This window comes from Suricata suricatta, chromosome 5 (assembly GCF_006229205.1).
Source record: "Suricata suricatta isolate VVHF042 chromosome 5, meerkat_22Aug2017_6uvM2_HiC, whole genome shotgun sequence".
Lineage (NCBI taxonomy): Eukaryota > Metazoa > Chordata > Mammalia > Carnivora > Herpestidae > Suricata > Suricata suricatta.
In genome coordinates, this window is record NC_043704.1 from 128,302,283 (window position 1) to 128,323,141 (window position 20,859).

Here is a 20,859-nt window from a genome sequence, read left to right on the forward strand (position 1 = left end):
TGCATCAGAGTACAATATAAACATGAATCAAACAAAAAATAAAAATAGCTTGTGGCAAATGCTATAAAAAACTGAACCAGTTTAGTATAAAGTTATGGTATTGGAAAGATAATCTGAAACAGCAGCCTTTAAGCTGAGGTTCCTTAAAGATGAAAAAAGCCAACCATGTAACAAGCAAGAGAAAAGCATAGAGGCCAAGAGAATCTCACATTACAAAGTCCTGAATGAGGGAAGAGCTTGGTGTGATTAAAGATGTGGAAAGAGACCAGTATATCTGGAGCAGAGAGTGTGCATGGAATGTGGTCAAAGACAGAAGCAGGGGCCAGGAAAAGCACATTCTAATAGCTCGTAGAAAGGAGTTCCAATTTTCCTCTAACTGTGATAAGAGACAGCTTTGTGATCTCCAGGACAAGAGCCACGAGCTACATGTGAGTATTTTAGTCTCATTTTTAATTAATTAAAAATCAAATTTCAATTTCAATTCCTGAATCACACTAGCCACACTCCAAGTACCCCATCACCTCATGTGGCTAGTGGCTTCAATGTTGGTGGGTGAAAATATAGACTATTTCCATCATTGTGGAAAGTTCTATGGGACAGTGGTTCAAAGGGGTCCAAGCTAGAGAATGGCATGGTTTTAACTTTTTTAAAAGATTCCTCTGGCTACTCTGTAGATAATCCATTATAGAGAGAAGGCAGTGAAGTAGGTCTGTCAGAAGGAAAGACAAGAGGTGATAATGACTTAGGCTAACAAAGTGGTGATGGATATGGAGAGAAGTGGAGTGATTTAAGATGGATTTTGGAGACAGAGGCTAAGACATGTTGAGGGTTTGGGTATGAAGAGGATAGATGGGTAAATGTGGGTGCCACCTCCTGAGTAAGGAAGTCTTGTTTCAGAGAGGTCCAGTTTGTGAGGAAAGTTCAAGAATGGGGTTCAGGAAACCGGCACTCAGGGGAGAGGCCTACCTGGAGATGTATTTTGAAGCCATCAGTAAACAGAGGTAGTTAATGTGAAGAGAATGGAGGATGTGGCGGATAGAGGAGGCTTGAACCCTGAGGAACCTCAGTAACTAGAAATAGACACAGAAAGAGGAGACATCCTCTTTTAAGCTCCCTCCTGTGAGAGTCATGGTTCTTCAGGTGCAGGGTAAATCCTTGATTAACTTGGATTAATTCTTGGGTGGCCTTCATGAATGGCTTTAGTTTGAGGTGGCCAAAAGGGAGACTTGCAAGAACAAACGGAAGAGCCCCTCCAAGACCTCCCAGCGGCAGCACTGTGTTAATAGACCAGGCTTTGGAGCAGGACTGATGGGTACCAATCCCACCTCCACCAATTGCCACCCGTATGACCTGGGCCTCACCTTTAGTCTACAGAAGTGGGTTGTAGGGAGAGTTAAGTGGGACTGTAGATGTAAGGCACATAGCCGATAGTTACATGAGAACTTTATCCCAAGGCAGATGCAAAGTAACTTAGACCTGGTTCATCACCATCCCCTTCCCACCCAACAGGCATGAAAGCCCCAAGTACCTGCGGGCTATGACTCAGGAACCCTTGGAACCCTTGTCTGGCTGCACCAACCCCTACACTACTTGGAACCCTTGTCTGGCTGCACCAACCCCTACACTACTACTGGTCTGCCTTAGCCTGAGGTCACAATGAGTACCCTTTTCAGAGATTAGCATTATAATTTTTTATTTTTTTAATTTTTTAATTATTTATTTGAAGCGGGGGAAGGGAGACACAGAATCTGAAGCAGGCTCCAGGCTCTTAGCTGTCAGCACAGACTCTGATGTGGGGCTTGAACCCACATACTGCAAGATGATAACAGCAGAAATCGGACCCTTAACCAACTAAGCCACCCAGACACCCCTATTATTAAAATTATTAATAGAACTTGAGCTCTAACTCCTTCAAAGTTTCATTTGTTATGTCCTGCTTTGTTGAAGAAATTGAGTTTAATGGAAATGATTGAACACAACAAAGGAAACATCACAGCTTTTCTTTCTAACTGTAAGGTAAATCCCTACCCTACTTGTGTCTACTGTGACATTAGAGGAAGATTTGGGGGAAAGGAAATTTCGGTTTTGATGGGTTTGGGAGGGGCTTGGGGTGCTTTGTCTGAAAATACTAAATCTGCTTTGAGAGAAGCTGGAATTCTTGCTTATCAAGAGCTTCCCACATGGAGAGCAGATTAGAAGAGAACCTGAGCAAGGGAAAAAAGATAACCATCATGATGGTGGAAACATTAGGCCTTTAAAAAAAAAAAAAAACAGGGTTGGAGATGTCCTGATTTCGGATTTAGTTTGACTCTTCTTTCTTCCTCTCTTCCTATCTCCCTCCCTCCTTCCTTCCTTTCCTTCTGGAAGGAGTTTTAGAGAGCCCTTAGCCAGTACAGGATTCCTTTCTTAACTCTTATGCGGTTGCCCAGTCCCTACTGGAACTTGCCCAGTGGTGAGAAACTACTGTTCTCAGTTATCTGTTGCCAAGGATCAAATTAGCCCAAAACTTCCTGGCAGAAAACAATAATCATTATTTACTTACAATTCCCAGGGTTGGCAATTTAGGGTTGAGTTAACTGGGGACAGCCCCTCTCCACTCTGCATGATGTCAGCTGAACTCACTCATGCATTTGTGCCTCCGCGGCTGGGAGGGCCAGGATGTTTCTCCATGCACTCTTATTCTCCGGGAGAGCAGCCTAAGCTTTTTTACCTGGTGGTAAAAACTTCCCAGCAGCAAGAGGAAGGCAAGCCCCGTTGCCCAGACACTTTTTAATCCTCTGCTCATAATCACTTTTGCTAATGTCCCATTGGCCAAAACAAGTCCCATGGCTAAGCTCTTCATCATTGTGAGAGGGAACAGCACAAATGCACGGAGGCTGAGAGGAATGGATCACAGGGGCCAATGCGGTTCCAGTCTACTTCACTCAGATCTGCCTTAAAAACTGATTTATTTTCAGGGGGTGTCCCAGTGGCTGAGTCACTTTAGTGTCTGACTCGTGATTTTGGTTCAGGTCATAGTATCACAGGATGGAGCTTTGCACTGGGTTCTGTGCTCACAATGCAGAGCTTCCTTGGGATTCTCCCTCTCCCTCTGTCCCTCCCCTGCTCTCTCTCTCTTTCTTTCTCTCTCAAAATAAATAAACTTAAAAATTTTTTAAAAGAAGAAAGAAACTACTTTATTTTCAGATACTGCTAATTGTCAGAGAGTGAAAATTGGTCTCCTGAGTGGAAATCCAAGGCTCCAGCTCCCACAGAATGGTGAGCAAGAGATTTCAGTGGCTCTTAGATGCTTGACATGAAGTTGATTTTGTCACATGAAGTCCTCTGTAGGTTTGAAAAGTTGATATCTGTTTCCCTACGGCCCCCCTTAGCTCCCAGCTATGTCCTCAGGTCCCAGCCACACCTACATCTCTGACACTGTCCCTCAGAGAAATCCCTCTGGAGATCTGTTGTGTCACTAGTGTGATTTATATCACTCCACTATTTTAGTTCTCAGAGAAGTTCTGTGCAAACTCATCGTTATCCCCACTAATTTCCTGTAGCCAGCTCTCAATGTCTCAGTTTTGACCTTTTAAGCTAATTCCTAGGCACTAAGACTAAACACTGTGTTGCTCAACAGTGTGTCTGCAGATGTCTCCCTCCTTCCAGTCCTTGAGTTGATCCTATTAATAGAAAGCTTTTATAAGTGTAGGCACTTTTTTAAATGCATTACATGGATTAATTATTAAATCCTCACAATAATCCTATGAGATAGATACAATTATCAGCTCCATTTTACAGAGGAGATATCCAAGGCATAAAGGGATCAAGTAATTTGCCAAGGGTCACACAGCTGGGACGTGGAGGGACTGGGATTAAAACCAGGCAGTTTTATATCAGAGTCTCACTCAACTACATCTCCCTGTCACCCAGGATGCAAGGGTTACCATGCAGAAACCATTTGCCAACCCTCAGACCCATCTGCTGCAGTCCCCAGGGGCTTGGCTTCCCGGAATGAGCCCACTTCTTCCTAAGCAGGCTCTTCTGCTATGGCCCCTCTTGTTGCAGGTGCAATGGGAGTGCATCAACCCCAAGTACAAAGCCAAGAAGAAGAACTATAAGAACTCAGGCGTTGTGATTTTGAATCAGTGCAAGGTATGTATATAGCCCTTCTGTTTCAGGAGTGTGAAGCGTGGGCTCTCTGGGAGGAAGAGCTCAGCTGTGTGGCCTGAGGGAGAAACTGTCAAGGAGGTGTGGTGTTTTCTTTTTTTTAATAAAAACCAGAAAGTCAATGTATTAATAGACATGCAATGAGAAACATAAGCATGGGTGGTCTTGGAGCTGTGGTGGCCCAATGGCACCATCCCTTCCATAAAGACAGGCATACCCTCAAAGAAGGGGAGTCCTGGTCTCATGTCAGGCTCCTCTCTATTCTGAACAGCACCAGAGGGAGATCCCCAAAGGTGGAAGGCAAATTTCCAGAGCCCTTGCCAGGCACCTGTCACAGTGTTCAGTGCTTTCTGTGTGCCGCCTCACCCATGCTGAAAGGGTACTATGAAAACAAAGCAATGGAGAAAGATTAGAGGGCCTGGAAATTCCTCCCAGAAGGGCTCTAACTTCACAGAAAATCTCACATGCTGGTAATCAAATCTCTTAAGTCATATCTGAGAATAATTCTGGCACTGGTTGAGTACTTACTATGTGAGAGTAACTATGATGAATTCTGTTTAACTTGTATCATAATGCTGAGATTTCCACTGTCAACTGAGATCATCAACTAGTCACACACATGGTAAGTTTAAGAGCTGAGATTTTAATATATGCCATGCCTAACTCCGCCATATACGACTTGAATGCCATCTAGTTTCTCTCAGTGTATATCAGCTTCCTTCCCCCAGCCTGGCTTTTCCCTGGCTGCCAGGAGCTGTAGGAGCACATCCTCTCCTAGCAAGAGCAAGAGTAAGGGAAAGACTGATATGCCCATCCCAGGAATCAGTCAGTGCATTTGGATTGGCCATTGGGGATCATTGTATTAATCATGTCTTTTATTTTCTATAGTTTTTGATGCATTAATGTCTCAGGGCCTTGTGGACTGGACAGGAACTTGTCCTCCCAGTGTTATCCAATTCTTAGAGATTGAAGACAACTTGCTTGTAAGTCTGCCTTTGATATGCAAACCAACCAATCCAGAGCCCATACCCCCAACCACATCCTTTACCAAGCTCACACACACACACACACACACACACACACACACACACACACTATTCTTGTGTCCCTGTATCTCCCTGGGTCCAGGCTTTACACAATTAGAGGCCACCTCTATAGCCCAGAGCCACCAAAAGAATTCAAACTCTCCAGTCCTAAACCAGTTTAACTGCTTACCCTACCCCCATTCATTCCTTCCCATGATAAAACACAATAAAGACTTCCACTCACACTTACCTCTCAATCCTTCTGCCCTCTGACTGACCCTGGTACTTTCCCATGTGACCACTACATAGCATGACATGCCTCCTACGCTTTTCTGGTAATAGACTCTCCTTTCAAAGGCAGTTGTCTCTGGTCATCTCACCTATTTACACAAATCAAATCCCAGGCACCTTCAAAACATCCCTATGCCCAGGGAAGCAGGAGAAAAGATCCAGATGAACCACTTCAATGGTTGTCTGTCTCCTTAAGGTGGCTGTGATAAGTCTGTTTTGATCCTCCATGAATTGATCTTCCAGTCTGGTGCTTAGAGGCCAATATTATTCAACTTATTCCCAGGTTCTTATTTCCTGGATACATAGACAGTAGTAGTATGTCCCAGCCACCAAGCAAAGCATTGCCATAAGGGAGCCAGGAGCAGGCACTATTCAGGCGGCCAAGTGAACATCAGCCCTGAGAAAAGTCTGCCAAGAGACGTGTGCCTCCTAGAGGTGGTAGATAAAGACACCAACACAGGATTCTGTGGGTCAGTCTCTGAGAAGCTGCCCTGAACATCTGATGGAATCTGAGAATTGAGGGTCAAAAGTCAATTATTCACTGTCCAGGTCAAAGTGGCCAGATGGTAAGTTCCATGACTGTGGATCTCGTGTCTGTTTTTCTCATCACTATATCCCTACCATCTAGTGCATAGTGGGGGCTCAATTCTTGTCAAATAAATAAATGGATAAATATCACCAAGGGTCAAGCAGCAGAATCATAAGGAAGCAGAAATGAAGACCAAAAAGTGGTATGGCACACGAGAACACAGATGATCCTGGTTGGGCAAAAACACAGGGACCATGCTGACATCCAGCAAAGAGGTCCAAAGGATGGACTATGCAGTCCATTTGCCATTTGAGTCCACCTCCACCTTCTACTAGATAGGTGATCTTAGCTTCAACTTCCTCCTCCACAAAAATCGCAAAGTAATAATAATAGCACCACCTTTACAGGGCTGTTCTAAGAACTAAATGAAATTATGGATGTTAAGTCCCTGGCTTAGAGTTAGTCATTGTTGTTCATGGCACGGCAGGAATCTAACTAATGGGAAACTGTCAGTAAAGGCCTTCTTAGGTGTTTGCAATCCTGAAGCGGCAAACCTAGATTACTTGTGACACTAAGAATATTACCAGGACTGGGACTTAGACATGGGGCGCAAGACTGAAGCCTAGTGTGAAGCTTTATTAATTCCAAAACAGTGGTGACTCTCGAAAATACAGTGTTAGTCTCTCCCTGGAGGCATGCATAACCCAAAAGAGGGGACCAGGGCCTGGATAGCTGCAGTCCTCACAGGGCCATCTGAATTGGGCATTGCTTTCTTTCTCTCCTATAAAATCAAAATCAGGGCAATTAAGTGTCCAACTCTTGGTTTTGGCTCAGGTCATGATCTCATGGTTTCTTGGGTTTGAGCCCCATATTACGCTGACGCAGAGCCTGCTTGGATTCTCTTCTCCCTCTTTATCTGCCTCACCCCCACTTGTGCTATCTGTCTCTCTGAAAAATAAATAAACTTCAAAAAAATCAAATCAAATCAAAATCAACTCACCTATATCTTCTCCACAGATATCTTTCTGCTTTTTCTTCTAGGTAAGCAGTCTAACCCCTAAGATTAGACTTCCACTCCATAAAGAAATAGATCATGCTGTTACTAAAACAGTTTCCTCTCCTCCTATGCAGATCCACAAGATGCATTCTTTCTTGGACTACATCATGGGTGGCTGCCAAATCCAGTTTACAGTAAGTTGTTTCCACATTTGTTCATATTTATGGAACAAGGTATGGGGAAAGGTGGAGGGCTGTGGGAATGTGGAGACAAAAATTTATTAAAACCCTGGGTCAGCTTTATTCAGGTCTCATTGCTGTAACATTTTATGGTATCATTTTTTAAAAGTGAGTTCATACTTCTGTTTTCTCCAGTGACTATGGCTGTCAGGAAATCATATCAGAAAATCCATGCCACTCAACCTCAGGTGGTTTGGGAGCCCTCCTAATGCTTCCCATTCTTTCAGTAACTACATGGGGCATCGGGCAGTGGGTATATTGCCAGAGCCCATCACCTGGTGAGTAGGCTGGGAAGGAAGGAAGCCACTCTGGTAAGTCCCATTGACCCAAGGCAGATGCAGCCAAAGACCAGTACCAATGCCATGCCCAAGGGTCAGTGCCAAGAGTAAGCTATCCAAATGGTTCATAAGGAGGCAATGAAAAGGTGAATTCCAAAAGAATGGAGATTTAGGCTTTCAAAGTTGAGAAACAGAATATCTATACTCAGTGGGTGGATAAGGGATCATCTCCTACATATAATCTGTGAACCCATAGGATTTATACACTCCAGTGTTTTGGGTGGGTAGGCTAGGTCTCTTTAAGGTGTGTCGTAGGCCAAGTTTGTGAATCCATCTGCTCTGGAATAACTTGCTTTCAGTGGCCTAATATTCAAAGCCCTCCCAGATTTGGGCAGATGTGACCTCCAGAAAGAGGATCCCCAGGTGGCAAGAGAGAGATCTGCTAAAACGTATGGGAAAGCACCATGCGAACAAGAGAACAATCTGAACAGCTTTTGTTCCCCATCTTTCAGATGTGTACCCGTGAACATCAGCCCTGTTTAGCTCCTTTGACTGGGTCAGTCATGGGAGAAAAGCAAGGCAGATGGGTTTAAATTTTTTGTCCAGGTTTGAGCCCAAGAGAGTAGACAGGACCAATGCATTTCTGGGACAGGGATGGCAGTACTCAAAGGACTAAAAGGAGCTGCCAGGGGTTGAGATAAGGGGTGGTTTGATAGACTGATCTCTCCTTAACTAGAAGATTATCCTCTACTCTAATCTCAGAGGGGTCTGCCTAGATCTTCCCTAAACATGGGGCATGGTTCACTTACCCGTGACGTGGTATGGCTTAATTATAGAATTTGGACATTTCTTTAGAGTCTAAGACACAGCCACCCAGCCCTCCTGCATGCACACTGGCACATACAGAAAATTGCAAATATGTTCATCGTGAGCACCCACACCTAACTCTAGCTGTCCTGTGGCCTCATTGTCGTACTGATGTATACACATAGAGGTAGAAAGGCCAGCAATGTCATAAAGGAGAGCTCCTGGAAATAGTGTCCCACAGTCTTAGGCAAAGGAGCAATTCAGGAAATTATTTATAGGTTTTCAAGGGAGAGCACTATTGATTTGGCTTGGAGTCTCTAGATTTCATGCACTTGAACAACTCTTTATTCACCCTTCAGGGGCTTGCTCTGCCCTTGGAGTTGTGCTGCAAAAAACCAGCCCCCATGAACACCAGAGGTTTATCCTCACAGGGTCCCCAGCTCCACCACCTGGGGGTCCACATGGTCGGTCTGACACAGGATGGCCCTTCCCTCCTTTCTCATGCCTCCTGACCCTCCCCAGCTGGGAGGTGCCGCCTTAAAAGTACTAACCACCACCTCTCAGCTCCAGCTCTTCCTCCCTCCCTTAGCAGTTCAGTCTTCCTCAGACTCTTTGAATTGTCCTTTTATTTAGCTCTCCTGGATCATCCCTTTTGAGTGGATCATTTGTTTCCCATTAAGACCCTGGCCAGTACACTTTACAAAGTGGGGCTAAAGGAAAGCTTTTGCACTTTCCACAGATGCCTGTTGCTTCTGACTCTACCTTAAGAATGTCAAAAGTAGAGCATCTTTCCCTTCAGGTGCCAGGCTGATGTGTATTAGGTACTTTTATTGAATTATAATGGATCAAACCCTAACCTTAAAGGAGAGGTAAGGATGAGGAAAAACAAGAAATTCGATGAATAAGTATGATACTAGCTTTGGCTTCAAAATACATCCTATAAACTTAAATGTTTAAGCATACATACATTCTAATGATAAATATCAAAACCTTATTTGGGTTAATGTGCATAAAAAGGGTATATTTAGGGGAGTATTGGAGAACTGGTGGATTAAGACTTTGAAGGGCAGAGGCATCTGGGTGGCTCAGTGGGTTGAGTGGCCAACTCTTGATTTCAGCTAAGGTCATGATCTCACAGTTCGTGGGGTTGAGTCCTGCATCAGGCTTTCCACTGACAATGTGGAACCTGCTTGGGATTGTCTCTCTCCCTCTCTCTCTGCCCCTCTACCTTGCTCACACTCTCTCTTCCTCAAAATAAATGAACTATTTTTTTTAATTTGAAGGGCTTTTAATTTTGAAGTAATATGGTGAATAAGGAAATCTTCAGAAGAAACTTGAGCAGGACCTTGAAGTAATTGGGCACATGCTTTAGGGAACTAAATCTAGGAGTGTTTGGTGGAAGGTATTGAAGGTGGTGAGGGAACTCAGAAAGATGAAGGAAGAAAAAGGGTGCCTAGGTGGCTCAGTCGGTTAAGCGGCTGACTTCTGCTTCTGCTCAGGTCATGATCTTGCAGTTTGTGTGTTCAGGTGCCACGTTCAGCTCTGTACTGGCAGCTCAAAGCTTGAAGCCTACTTTGGCTTCTGTGTCTCCTTCCCTCTCTCTCTACTCCTCCCTCGCTTGTGCACACTCACTCTCTCACTCTTAGCCTCCGACTTCAGCTCAGGTCAGATCTCACGTTCGTGGGTTCGAGCCCCGTGTCAGGCTCTGTGCTGACAGCTAGCTCAGAGCCTGGAGCCTGCTCTGGATCTGTATCTCCTTCTCTCTCTGCCGCTCCCCCTCTCATGCTCTGTCTCTCTCTGTACCAAAAATAAATAAAACATTAAAAAAAGTTTTAAAAGATGAAATAAGAAGAGGTTAACCATCCTGAGGACATAAGAAGCTAAATGAGCAGGGCAGCAGTAGGACAGACACTGTGGAAAGAGACTCTAATTGGCCTTGCCCTATGATTCAATGAAGAGACAGAAGGCCAGGGAGGATGATGAGTCCAGAGGACTCAGGTCTTTTGTGCCTGACTGACAAAGCATAGTGATTCGATTCTCTGCAATATGGAGATCAAGAGACACTGCCAGCCAAATGATGGATTTTATTTTGGACAGGATAGAGGTACTTTCAGGCCTCTTGGTGGAGATGGCACTTATAATTATGTCCTAGGTTCCAGGAGAGAAGTAGAAACTGTACACTATGGGTTTGGATGAGATGTCCAGAGAGATGAAAAGAGAGCGAGAAGGTGTTTAGGAGACTCAGAAGATCTCCACTGGGCAGCATGGGGCAGAGGAGCAGCGCATAGGAGAAGAAATGCCAGAGGAATGGGTCCAGGATGAGGCAATAACTCAAATGACCAGAAAGATAAAGTTACAAGATCAAGGGCAATAATTCCATATGCAAGAAGGTGAAAAATAAAAAACTGGGTCATGTGATTAAAGAGGCACATATCACCTTTTGAAAGAACTATTTCAGCAGCATGAGACAGGGAGACCCAGGAGTTAGGGTATGAACAGAAGGTAAAGAACTAGTCATTCAATAAGGTTGGCAGTGAAGATGGGGCAAGAGGGGAAAAGGAGGATAGCAATTTGAGGACCAAAAGAGGGGAGGTTTCAGGCTCGAATCTGACCATAAGCAGAGGAGAAGCCTCACTGGAGGGAACAAGATTAACGATGCTAAAAAGAGCCCTAGTCAATGATTCTTTTTTGGTCAGCGGCACTACTTGAGAATCTGACACCCGATCTATATCCTCTCCTTGGAAAATGCACACACCCGATTTTGCATGCAATTTCAGGAGGTCAAGGACTCCCCTGAGGAAGTTCCATCCCTCATGCAAATCTTCGGGTCATAATAACTAGATGGCAACCATCACAGGGCAGACTTGGAGCAGGTGGGCGCAGGTGGGACAGCCTAGGGGGCGGGGAGAGGGGAGGGGAGATGGAGTTCACTGTTTGGCACAAGGCAAAGCAGCCAAAAATAAAATTAGATACCAGAATTTCACACACAAAACACAAAATTATAGACAGCACAGAAGAGACAGACACCATAAGGTGTTTGGAAAGAAAATGGTAGAAGAGTTCACCATTTCCTTTGAAAGTTATTGCTTTTCCAGATGCATAAAGTTGTACTTTGTAAAGCAGATTTTCAGAGACAAGCTGTATGTAAATTACAGTACCTCATTTAGGTGGATTATGATAAAGTCATTTTAAATGATAATTATAATGATTGATGATAACATGGGGACATGTTGATGACATAATGTTAAGTGAAAAAAAATGTAAAGCAAATCCACCCTATGGTTACAACAAGGTAAAATGTTTATATACTTACATATATGTATAGAGAGAGGGAGAGAGAGAGAGAGAGAGAGAGAGAGAGAGAATCTAGGAAGGAAAAGAAAAATAAAACATGACTTGCTTGGCCAGTGGAGTCCCTGAGGAATGAATTATTCTTGACCTCCCCAAACTGGGTGCTGAATTAGGTACCTGCATTTTTGAGAGACTGGATATAAATCTTGTATCAGATTCTCAAGTGGTCCACTCTGACTTTGTAGTCTACATTTTGGTAATATTGATTTAATAAGCTGAATGTGGCTCCTCCCAGATTAACCTGCTAGCCTGAAGAAAAAGATCACCTATTACAGGTTCTCTCAGGAAATCTTTCCAACTCTAACACATGTCCACATGGTGTCCATTTAAGTTTTACCTCTTTACATCCCAGACTAAACACAGGTATAAACTCTGGTATAGACCTCTGAGCAAAGAGAATGAGCCCTGGGTTGAAGAGGGGTATGCTTTGCCGTTTGCGGGAAATGAACTGGGTGCCACTAGGGGTCTTTCCATCTAGGGTCCTTTTTCTTTACCCCCACTGGAGTTTTGAGGAAGTAGAAAAGCACAAGAGTTTAACCTGTCAATTAAGAAATGGTTCAGACTGAACAGTATCTCCACCTACAAGGCTTCTTGTTACAGATCCAAATTGTATACAAATATAAAACCAACAAACAAAAAACAAAGAAAACAGCAGACAATATGGCAAAGGTTGACTGCAGGTTGATTACAGAGAGATCAGGCAAGTAACCAGAAGTTGGTTCCCAGCAACTTCACTTAGACAACATCTGAGAGGTTTCAAATGGCTTGTTTGTCACAGGCAGAGAAGGGAATCTGAGGAGTGGGCTTGTTTGTGTAAGAAGCCAAAAATGTCCAAAGATAGATGCTCACCATTAGCTTCCAGCCTTTTCTAGGAAGCAGCTCTGCACTGGGGACTTGGTGGCACCATGGAGGGAACATTTCGCATTCTTACTTTACAAGGTCTTGCAAAGCTGCTCCACACTCTGCCTAATGATAAGCGAGGCCTCCTGGGCGGAAGGGGAGAGCAATGGGCAGGCGCCTATTCTCGGGCCTCCTGCTGGGAAGATTGGAGCACATACCAGAACCACAGGCTTTCATAAATGCTTCATATCAGAAAATGAAAACGTGGCTGCTCTGTGAGCTCACCAGTATTCAGGAAGCCAGGCGTCGGCAGCCACCTCCACAAACTGGCATTTTTCAGTCATTTCCTTGCTTTTATTTCTCAACTTAATCCCGTCTTTCACTGCCTCCCTGTTGCTTTTTAAAATAAACCTAACCTTTCACTCTGTTCGCTTTCCACTAATGCTAACTTAAAGAGCACAGAGAATTCTTGGTAGAAGGCCACTTCCCGAAGATAGATATTTTATCTCCAGCTTCATCAGGGAGACTTTAGAAACCATCACTTGCCAGGAAAAAATCTTTCAGCTGCCATGTACTTAAGACTGTCCATTGCTTTCTAGTCAATGGTAAAATCTTTTTGTTATGAGCAATGGGAACTAACGAAGGGGGTGAGTGGTAAGGATCGTTGGTTTATTTCCTTTTCACCACGTAATTTTTAAGTTCATACCTTTTCCCAAAGCTCTATCAGAATCTCCGGAGCTGGAACGGCCTCTGTGGTTGTCACAGATACTGGGGCCATCCCCATAGGAAAAGTGGAGCCCTGCCCCCACCTCCTGCAAAGGCCTGCCTGCAGAAAAAGAAGTAAAATTTCCATCAGGCTTGTTTGTTTGTCTAAACAGCACCACCAAGAGCAGGCAGCCCAACACCAACCTTCTAACAGGGATCTTTGGGTGGCTCCATTATCCTCAGGATGCCATATCCATTTCCAAAGAAATGTGGCTACTCCCTTTCTCTATCTGGCATCAGTTGGTCACCAAATCCTGTTCACTTTCTATCCTTAATATCGCCAGTTTCCTTAAAACCTCTAGTTACAATCCCCTTCTCACCATCACCTCTGCCCCACACTAGTTTGTTAAGCATAACAGAATTATTCCAAGCCTGGGGATGAAGAGTTGATAGAAATCAAATGGCAAAACAGGGCCAGAATGAGGATGAAGCAAGAGAGAAGAGAGACACCAAGGATGCAAACTTTAGAAGGAGGCATTCACTCCCAAGATGATGCAAATGTAGGGTCAGCTCCGAATGATTTCCTTCTTGAATTGACACCCTCATCACCTGTCTTGCCTTCCCTTGGTCCCAACTCTATGATGTGTGGCTTTATTTTAAAATATATTGTTACCAAAATCTGTGTATGTTCATCCAGGCATTATATACACTTCTTCCCATAACACAGCCTACTCAGTCTGGTGTTGTATCTGGGCTTGCATACTGCCACCCGGTGCCTGCATACTTGGAGGGTCTTGCCCATGCCTGGGGAGGATACGAGGGACATTTAAGTTTCTTGGGTTGTCATTTTTCTTTATGGATGTTTTCCCCCTCTGGTGTTTATAGTCTCTGGTTTTATATCAAGACACCAGCATGTTTTTGTCATTTGGAATACCCTTGACCCTCAGGTAATGAACACATGGGACAATCTTCAACTATGGCCTCAAGAAGCATAGGAAGAGGATTGTGGTGATCCATGATGAAGAACGTAATAAACACACACACACACACACACACACACACACACACACACACACTTTGCCCTTTCTCTACATTTTACAACTGTTTTGATTATAAACAGCTGTTCATTCAAGGCCATTCTTCTCTCCTAAATTACTCTATTACTCTAGCTGCCTCCTAACTAGTGTTCCTACTTCCAGGCTAAACCCTCTCCATTCTTTATAGGAATAAACATACCCACTTGACAACTTGGCATGTTAGCCACAGCCTTATGTGTTCTCTTGGATATATAAAGGCATAATGGAGGAGAGACCTTTGGAGCCGTCTAGACTTGGGTTTGAACCCAGCTCCATCACCAGGAAATTTCATCACCTTTGGGCCTCAGGATCTTCATCAATGAAAAGGATTAACAATCCCTACCTTCCAGAGTTCTTTAATGAAAATAAAATAACATAATACCTGGAAAGCAGATAGCACAGTGTCTGACACAGAGCAGGGTTTTAACAAGGGTTAGTCCTCTCCCCTTGTTCTCTAAGGAGCACCTCAGGGGTAGGGAAACACCTTGCAGTGTTTCTCCATATGATCTTTCCTTTTGAAACATTATTAGTATTAGTACCTTATCAGTTGGTACTCCCTTGTTGAAAACACCTGGTTAGTTCAAAAATAGAATTTGAATCCTGCTTAAATTTCTTTTCAACATAATCCTGGGAGAGGTGAGGAAGAAAAGGGGAAACAAAATCAATGATGAAAAGAAATAACTTCATGGAAGAGAAAAGGGGGTTTGTAAATGAACTGCTGGTAGCCTATTGCCTTTTCTCTTTTAGTCATGTGGATTGGATTGTAGCATCACAATATAAGGTATGGGTGACCTTTTCCCCTATCAACCTTACTCATATAGGCTGATCTCTCAGAAGCAGACACAACACAAAACACCTTTTCTCTGTCTTTCCAGAAATAACATCCACCCTAAGTAAGTCCAATGGGACACTCCAATTATTTGTCATAATAGAATGTTGTCAAATAATATACACATAACATTTTCCATCTGCAAGATCAGAAAAGAAATAAAGCCTCTCTGTCATTAGTAAGCCCATGAGTGGATTCTGCTGAGCTCTGAAGAGAAGGGGAAGACACAGAGGACTATCTTTTTCTTTTCCTATAACTCCTTTTGCTTTAATTCCCCTATGCTTTCTCCCCACCCCCAACCAAGCTAAAGTTTTTTGTTTGTTTCTTTGTTTGTTTTGAGAGGTGTTTCGTGGGTTAACTTTTATCTAAATGGTAATGATGCTAGAAATCAGAACAAATGTTTCTTCCTGGTTTAGCATTCTCCAAGGCCTCTGGAGCCTTTTGTTGTTTGTTGTTAAGAGTGTTAAGTGGGTCAACTTTTATTTAGATAATGATGCCAGGGGTCAGAAAAAAATTTAAGAAGTTCAAGGATAATATCTCCTTGGTGGCAAGGCAGAGGGTCCCCTTTTCTACTTCCCACCCACGATGCTGTAGGATTCAGGCTGCTTCTCTGGACTAGGCAGGACTTCTCACATGAATGGGAACCAAAAGCTGAATGCCTCACTCGAGGCTGCTTCTTGCAGAAAATTCATCATAACCACTTCAGCACATCTCCCTGCAACTGGCTGCACACGAAAGTATGACAATGGTGTTCTTATAGAGACCACATCTTTAACACAGAATTTAGTTTTAAGGGATTTTACCTCTGCCTCCGAGATGTAATTGTCCTGCCTGAAGAGCACAGGACTCTTTTCTTCGTGAATTATGAGCCGGGGGGCGGGGGGGGGGGGGCAGACATTCCACCCTTCCTCTTGCTGCCTGGCAACGTGGATCAGCAGCGGCTGGTCTTTCTGACCTACGTGTCAATCTCAAGTTCTGTTTTGGGATTGGGGGAGAGGAAAAATGGAAGACCACAGAAATAGCCTCAACCAGATTAATAACTTCTCTCACTTTGCTTCTTCACAGGTATGTATGTGGTGTGCTGCTTTCCCCATCTCAGGCCATGTCTTTTGTGTGGCTGATCACAGTTCCTCCGAGATGCATTCCCTCTAAATCTACCTGTCCTCCTATTTTCTCTTCCAGGTAGCTATAGATTTCACTGCCTCGAACGGGGACCCCAGGAACAGCTGTTCCCTGCACTACATCCACCCTTACCAACCCAACGAGTACCTGAAAGCCTTGGTGGCTGTGGGGGAGATTTGCCAAGACTATGACAGGTACAAGACTTCCAGCTGGCTCAGGCCTTATCCCCTCTGTGGGTTCTGATGGTCCCTGGCTGATCCTTAGCAGAAAAACAGAAGTGAAGTCCCACAGTTACCCATACTAGGGGTCATGAAGGGACAGAATAAAACCTTGCCCAAATATTTTATCCTCTTCACACCTAGAGAAACTGAGTTCATGCCATGCTCACCTAGGTCACCAAAAAACAAAAAAAAATCTTTCTCAGCTTTCTTATTTCGCTTGCAAAACCACTTTCCATCTTGTGAAATTTCAAAATGGGTCTTGCTACTCAAAGTTTGGGCTGTGGACTAGCAGCAAAGCACCATTTTGCAACTTAGAAATCTGAGCCCCACTCCAGACCTATTGAATCAGAATCTGCATGTTAATAAGACTTCCAGATGATTTGTGTGCACTTTGGAGTTTGAGAAGCACTGGGTAATTGGACATTATTGCATCTAACCCTCACATTATACCTTATGTTGTAGGTATTGTTTAACAGAAGAGTAGGGAGGTTAAGCTGTATACTGTCACTCAGCCCAAGGCAGGATTTGAACTCCAATCTATCTCATCCTGCAGTTTAAGCACCTGATCACGGTGTTTCACTGACTTCAGAGCTATTGGTAACATCAGTAGAGGGTGTGTATCTGCTCACGTGTACATGTGTGTGCCCATCCCTGGAAGTGTGTGTGTGTTTGTATGTGTGTATATAGATAATGTGATTTTGAGATCAGATTGGCATTACATTTATTTTTCCTTCATGGTAAATATTGACCTTTCCAAGAGAATTGTGATTTACATAAATTACATTAAACTGAGTTTACTTGCCTTTCCAGTTTTCCAGATTGAGGTGAAGTTGTTCACATGTTCAAGAAGGTTCTTTGCAGTAGAATGAATATAAATATAAATATGGATACCTCTCAGTTGAGTGGATAGTGTGATTGTAAAACAAGACTAGTTAGTAGTAAGAAGCAACAAACTGAGCCTTTAAATCAGGAAAATAAAGTGACTCTGTCCTCCAGTTTCATAGAAATTTTATGGGACAGCATGATTTCTGTTCTTTCTAGTCTCATAGTTGGTGGTATTTATAGTAAAAACCCCTTGCCCCAGGCAACACAGGGAATGAGACAAGCTAGTGACCAGAATGTGCAGAGGAACCAACAGGACAGGGACGGGAAAAGTCTCATCAGTGTCCTCTCTGCATTTCGCTAGGTTATTGCCGGTAACTCAGCCAGGTGTGAGGGCACTTGGGGAATGAATCAACAAGTCCAGTAAAATTACACGGCTTTAAACACTCAGGTCTTTGCTGACACTTGCCTTCTTATACATTTAGAACAGAGGGCAATAGCATTTTAAATTATTTTGTTGAAGTGATACTTCTTATACTTACCCTTGAGATATCAACTGGGAAGACAACTTGGGTTTCAGCTCTGATTTCTTTGGCCCCAGTACAGAGAGCGCTCCTAGAGAGGGTGTATATCACATGGAGAGTTCTACCAAGGAGAGAAAAAATTGACAAATTGCATCTCCACTGCCAGAAACTTCTTCAGACGTCCCCAAGACACCAAAACAGTCATTTTTTTCCTAACACACGCATGAATGATTTAGCGCACTAGTATATACGTAAGCAGCAAGAGCGAAGGGAGAGGATATATCTTCAGGATTCTTAATAATTTTTAAATCATGAAACACTCATAAAAGAGATGAAGTAGGTAAAGCACTCGATACAATACTATTAATATATGCTGCTTAATAATAAAGTTGACTCAAGCTCTAGAGGAGAAGGCAGTGTAATAATGAATTCCAAAGACAAAATTGGTGGGTTGACCAGACACTAAGATGCCAACACCCAGAGCCTTGGCTACGGTCCTGCAGCAGATTTACAGGATGATCTAAAACAAATCGCTGAACTTCCTATTTCCTAGTTACCTCTCATGCAGGATGCAGACACTACAATCCGAGTGACCTGTACATCTTTTAGAGCTATTATCCTCTTATAATATAAAAGCCAGACAAAGCCTGGAGAGCATGTAGTATTCACTCAAAAATACAGATTTATTATAAAAATAAGGTATGCCCCCTTAGGGGTTACATAAAGAATTACTATAAGTGATTTTTTTTTTAATTTTAAGAGGGATAATACTGAAGTTATCAGCCCATCCGTTCAGGAAAATCAGGTTTCTGCAGCTCAGTGGAGCTTTTCATATACATATATGTATACTTATACGTATGAAGAAGGCAGCTCAGCATTAAAAGGGGCAAATGCCTAAGGAAGAAAAGAACTGAAAAGCCCAGGCGCTCTTTTGAAAGACTCCCTGGAAGAGTGTGTAATGCAATCCGCTCACTTGAAAACTGACAAGGTTCTGCAGTTCTCCTTTGCGTGGGTGGATAGACAATAGACAGGCAGAGTCAGGAAATTTCAAGTTGGGGCTTTGGAATTAATTTATTCTCACATCAAAGTCACTGAGGTTGATGTTCTAAAGAAACACTTGAATAAAAACTGACAGAAGGCGTCGTTCCCCCTCCTGCAGAGACAGAGAGGTTTTTAATCCCCATGAGCCTTAGAAATTGCTCCCAGCCTCTGACAGCCAAGGGTTTTCTTTCTGCCTTGTACAGTCATTGCTAAGGGGTCATTACGAGGTGATCAATGAAGTAGAACAGCTTGAGAAATGCATAAAGCCTTTCTCAGGGTGGCCTTGAAGGGGAGGCTTCTCCACAAATATCTGGTCCTGAGCCCAGAAGACAGTCCTGACAGCTCACTCTATCTCTGTGCCTCTGAAAGAGACAACATTGCACATTCTCTCCCCTTTGAGTCCCTAAGCACATGTGTGTACACACACACACACACACACACACACACACACAAGCTCATATGTTCCCTGTTGGTTGTAGCACTTACCCATCTCCTGTCAAAATCCTGGTCAGGCTGCTCAACACCAAGTCATATCCATTCTGTGGGCCCAGCAGAGATTTGGGTTCCTGACCACCTGGAATGTCCTCCAATAAAAGGCTGGTCTGTCTGCTATCAATAGAGTATAGATACTTAATACATTGCTTGGAAGCACAGACTGCCATTTTATAGACACAGCCACATTGGCCTAAGGTGGAGGTTTCAGCAACCGAGACAGGAGTCTTCCTCCATAGTGTGCTAGGAGGCAAACTTAGAACTGATACCCAATCTGACAGGTACTGGGTTTAGAATCCAAAGATAGTTCGTATCACAGTTCTACTTTTTCCACTCTACCAACACCAGTCAGCGGTTCTTCGCCTTGGCTACACATTGGAATCATTCAGGCAGTCTTAAAATATGCTGATGCCTGGGCCCTGCTCCAGAGGCTGATTTATTCATCTGGTGTACATCTGGGGAATCAGAATTTTTTTTTATAATAGCTTATTGTCAAATTGGTTTCCATATAACACCCAGTGCTTCTCCCCACAAGTGCCCTCCTCCATGACCATGACCCCCTCCCTCCCTCCCCATCCCCTTTCAGTCCATGGTTCGTTTTCAGTATTCAGTAGTCTCGCTTGATCTGTGTCCCTCGCTCTTCCCCGCTCTCTTTCCCCCTTCCTCTCCCCATGGTCCCCTGCCAGGTCTCTCCTGTTAGACCTATGAATGCAAACATATGGTATCTATCCTTCTCTGCCTGACTTATTTCGCTTAGCATGACACCCCCAAGGTCCATCCACTTTCCTACAAATGGCCATATGTCATTCTTCCTCATTGCCATATAGTACTCCATTGTATATATATATATACCACATCTTCTTGATCCACTCATCAGGTGATGGACATTTAGGCTCTTTCTATGATTTGGCTATTGTAGAAAGTGCCGCTACGAACATTGGGGTACATGTGCTCCTATGCATCAGCACTTCTTTATCCCTCGGGTAAATCCCTAGCAGTGCTATTGCTGGGTCGTAGGGGAGTTCTATGGATAGTTTTTTGAGGAGTCTCCACACTGTTTTCCAGAGGGGCTGGACCAGTTTACATTCCCACCAACAGTGTAGAAGGGTGCCCGTCTCTCCACACCCTCGCCAGCATCTATAGTCTTTTGATTTGTTCATTTTTGCAACTCTGACTGGTGTGAGGTGGTATCTCAGTGTGGTTTTGATTTGAATTCGGAATTTTTAATTCTAATGGTCGTCCCAAGTTGAGACCCAGGGTTAAATCAGGAGAGAAAGGGTGAGATGGAATGGCTGAGGACCAGGCAGCACCCGTTGGCTGCCAGGTACCTCACAAGGTGCTGTAAGGACAGAGATAAATTAATAAAGCATAAGTTCCCCCCAGCTGGTTCACAGTCTCAGGGAGAGAAAAGGCATGTAAATGAATCACAGCCCAGCATGGTCAGGGCAGCTTTGCCCTATGTCAGGATAGGGACTGCATAAAAAAAGGATTAACTTTATCCTTTGTGGGAGAAGAGGTAGT

General features: G+C 43.7%; 1 protein-coding gene across 4 annotated transcripts in view; it reads left to right on the forward strand.

Moving 5' to 3' along the window:
- CPNE4 (copine 4) overlaps positions 1 to 20,859 on the forward strand; it is a 436,822-nt gene that overhangs the window by 393,516 nt on the left and 22,447 nt on the right. For all 4 annotated transcript variants that reach the window (XM_029940289.1, XM_029940290.1, XM_029940292.1 and 1 more), the window contains 3 exons: positions 4,048 to 4,134; positions 7,126 to 7,185; positions 16,299 to 16,432. In XM_029940289.1, the coding sequence (XP_029796149.1) occupies positions 4,048 to 4,134; positions 7,126 to 7,185; positions 16,299 to 16,432 (281 nt within the window). The remainder of the gene's footprint in view (positions 1 to 4,047; positions 4,135 to 7,125; positions 7,186 to 16,298; positions 16,433 to 20,859) is intronic.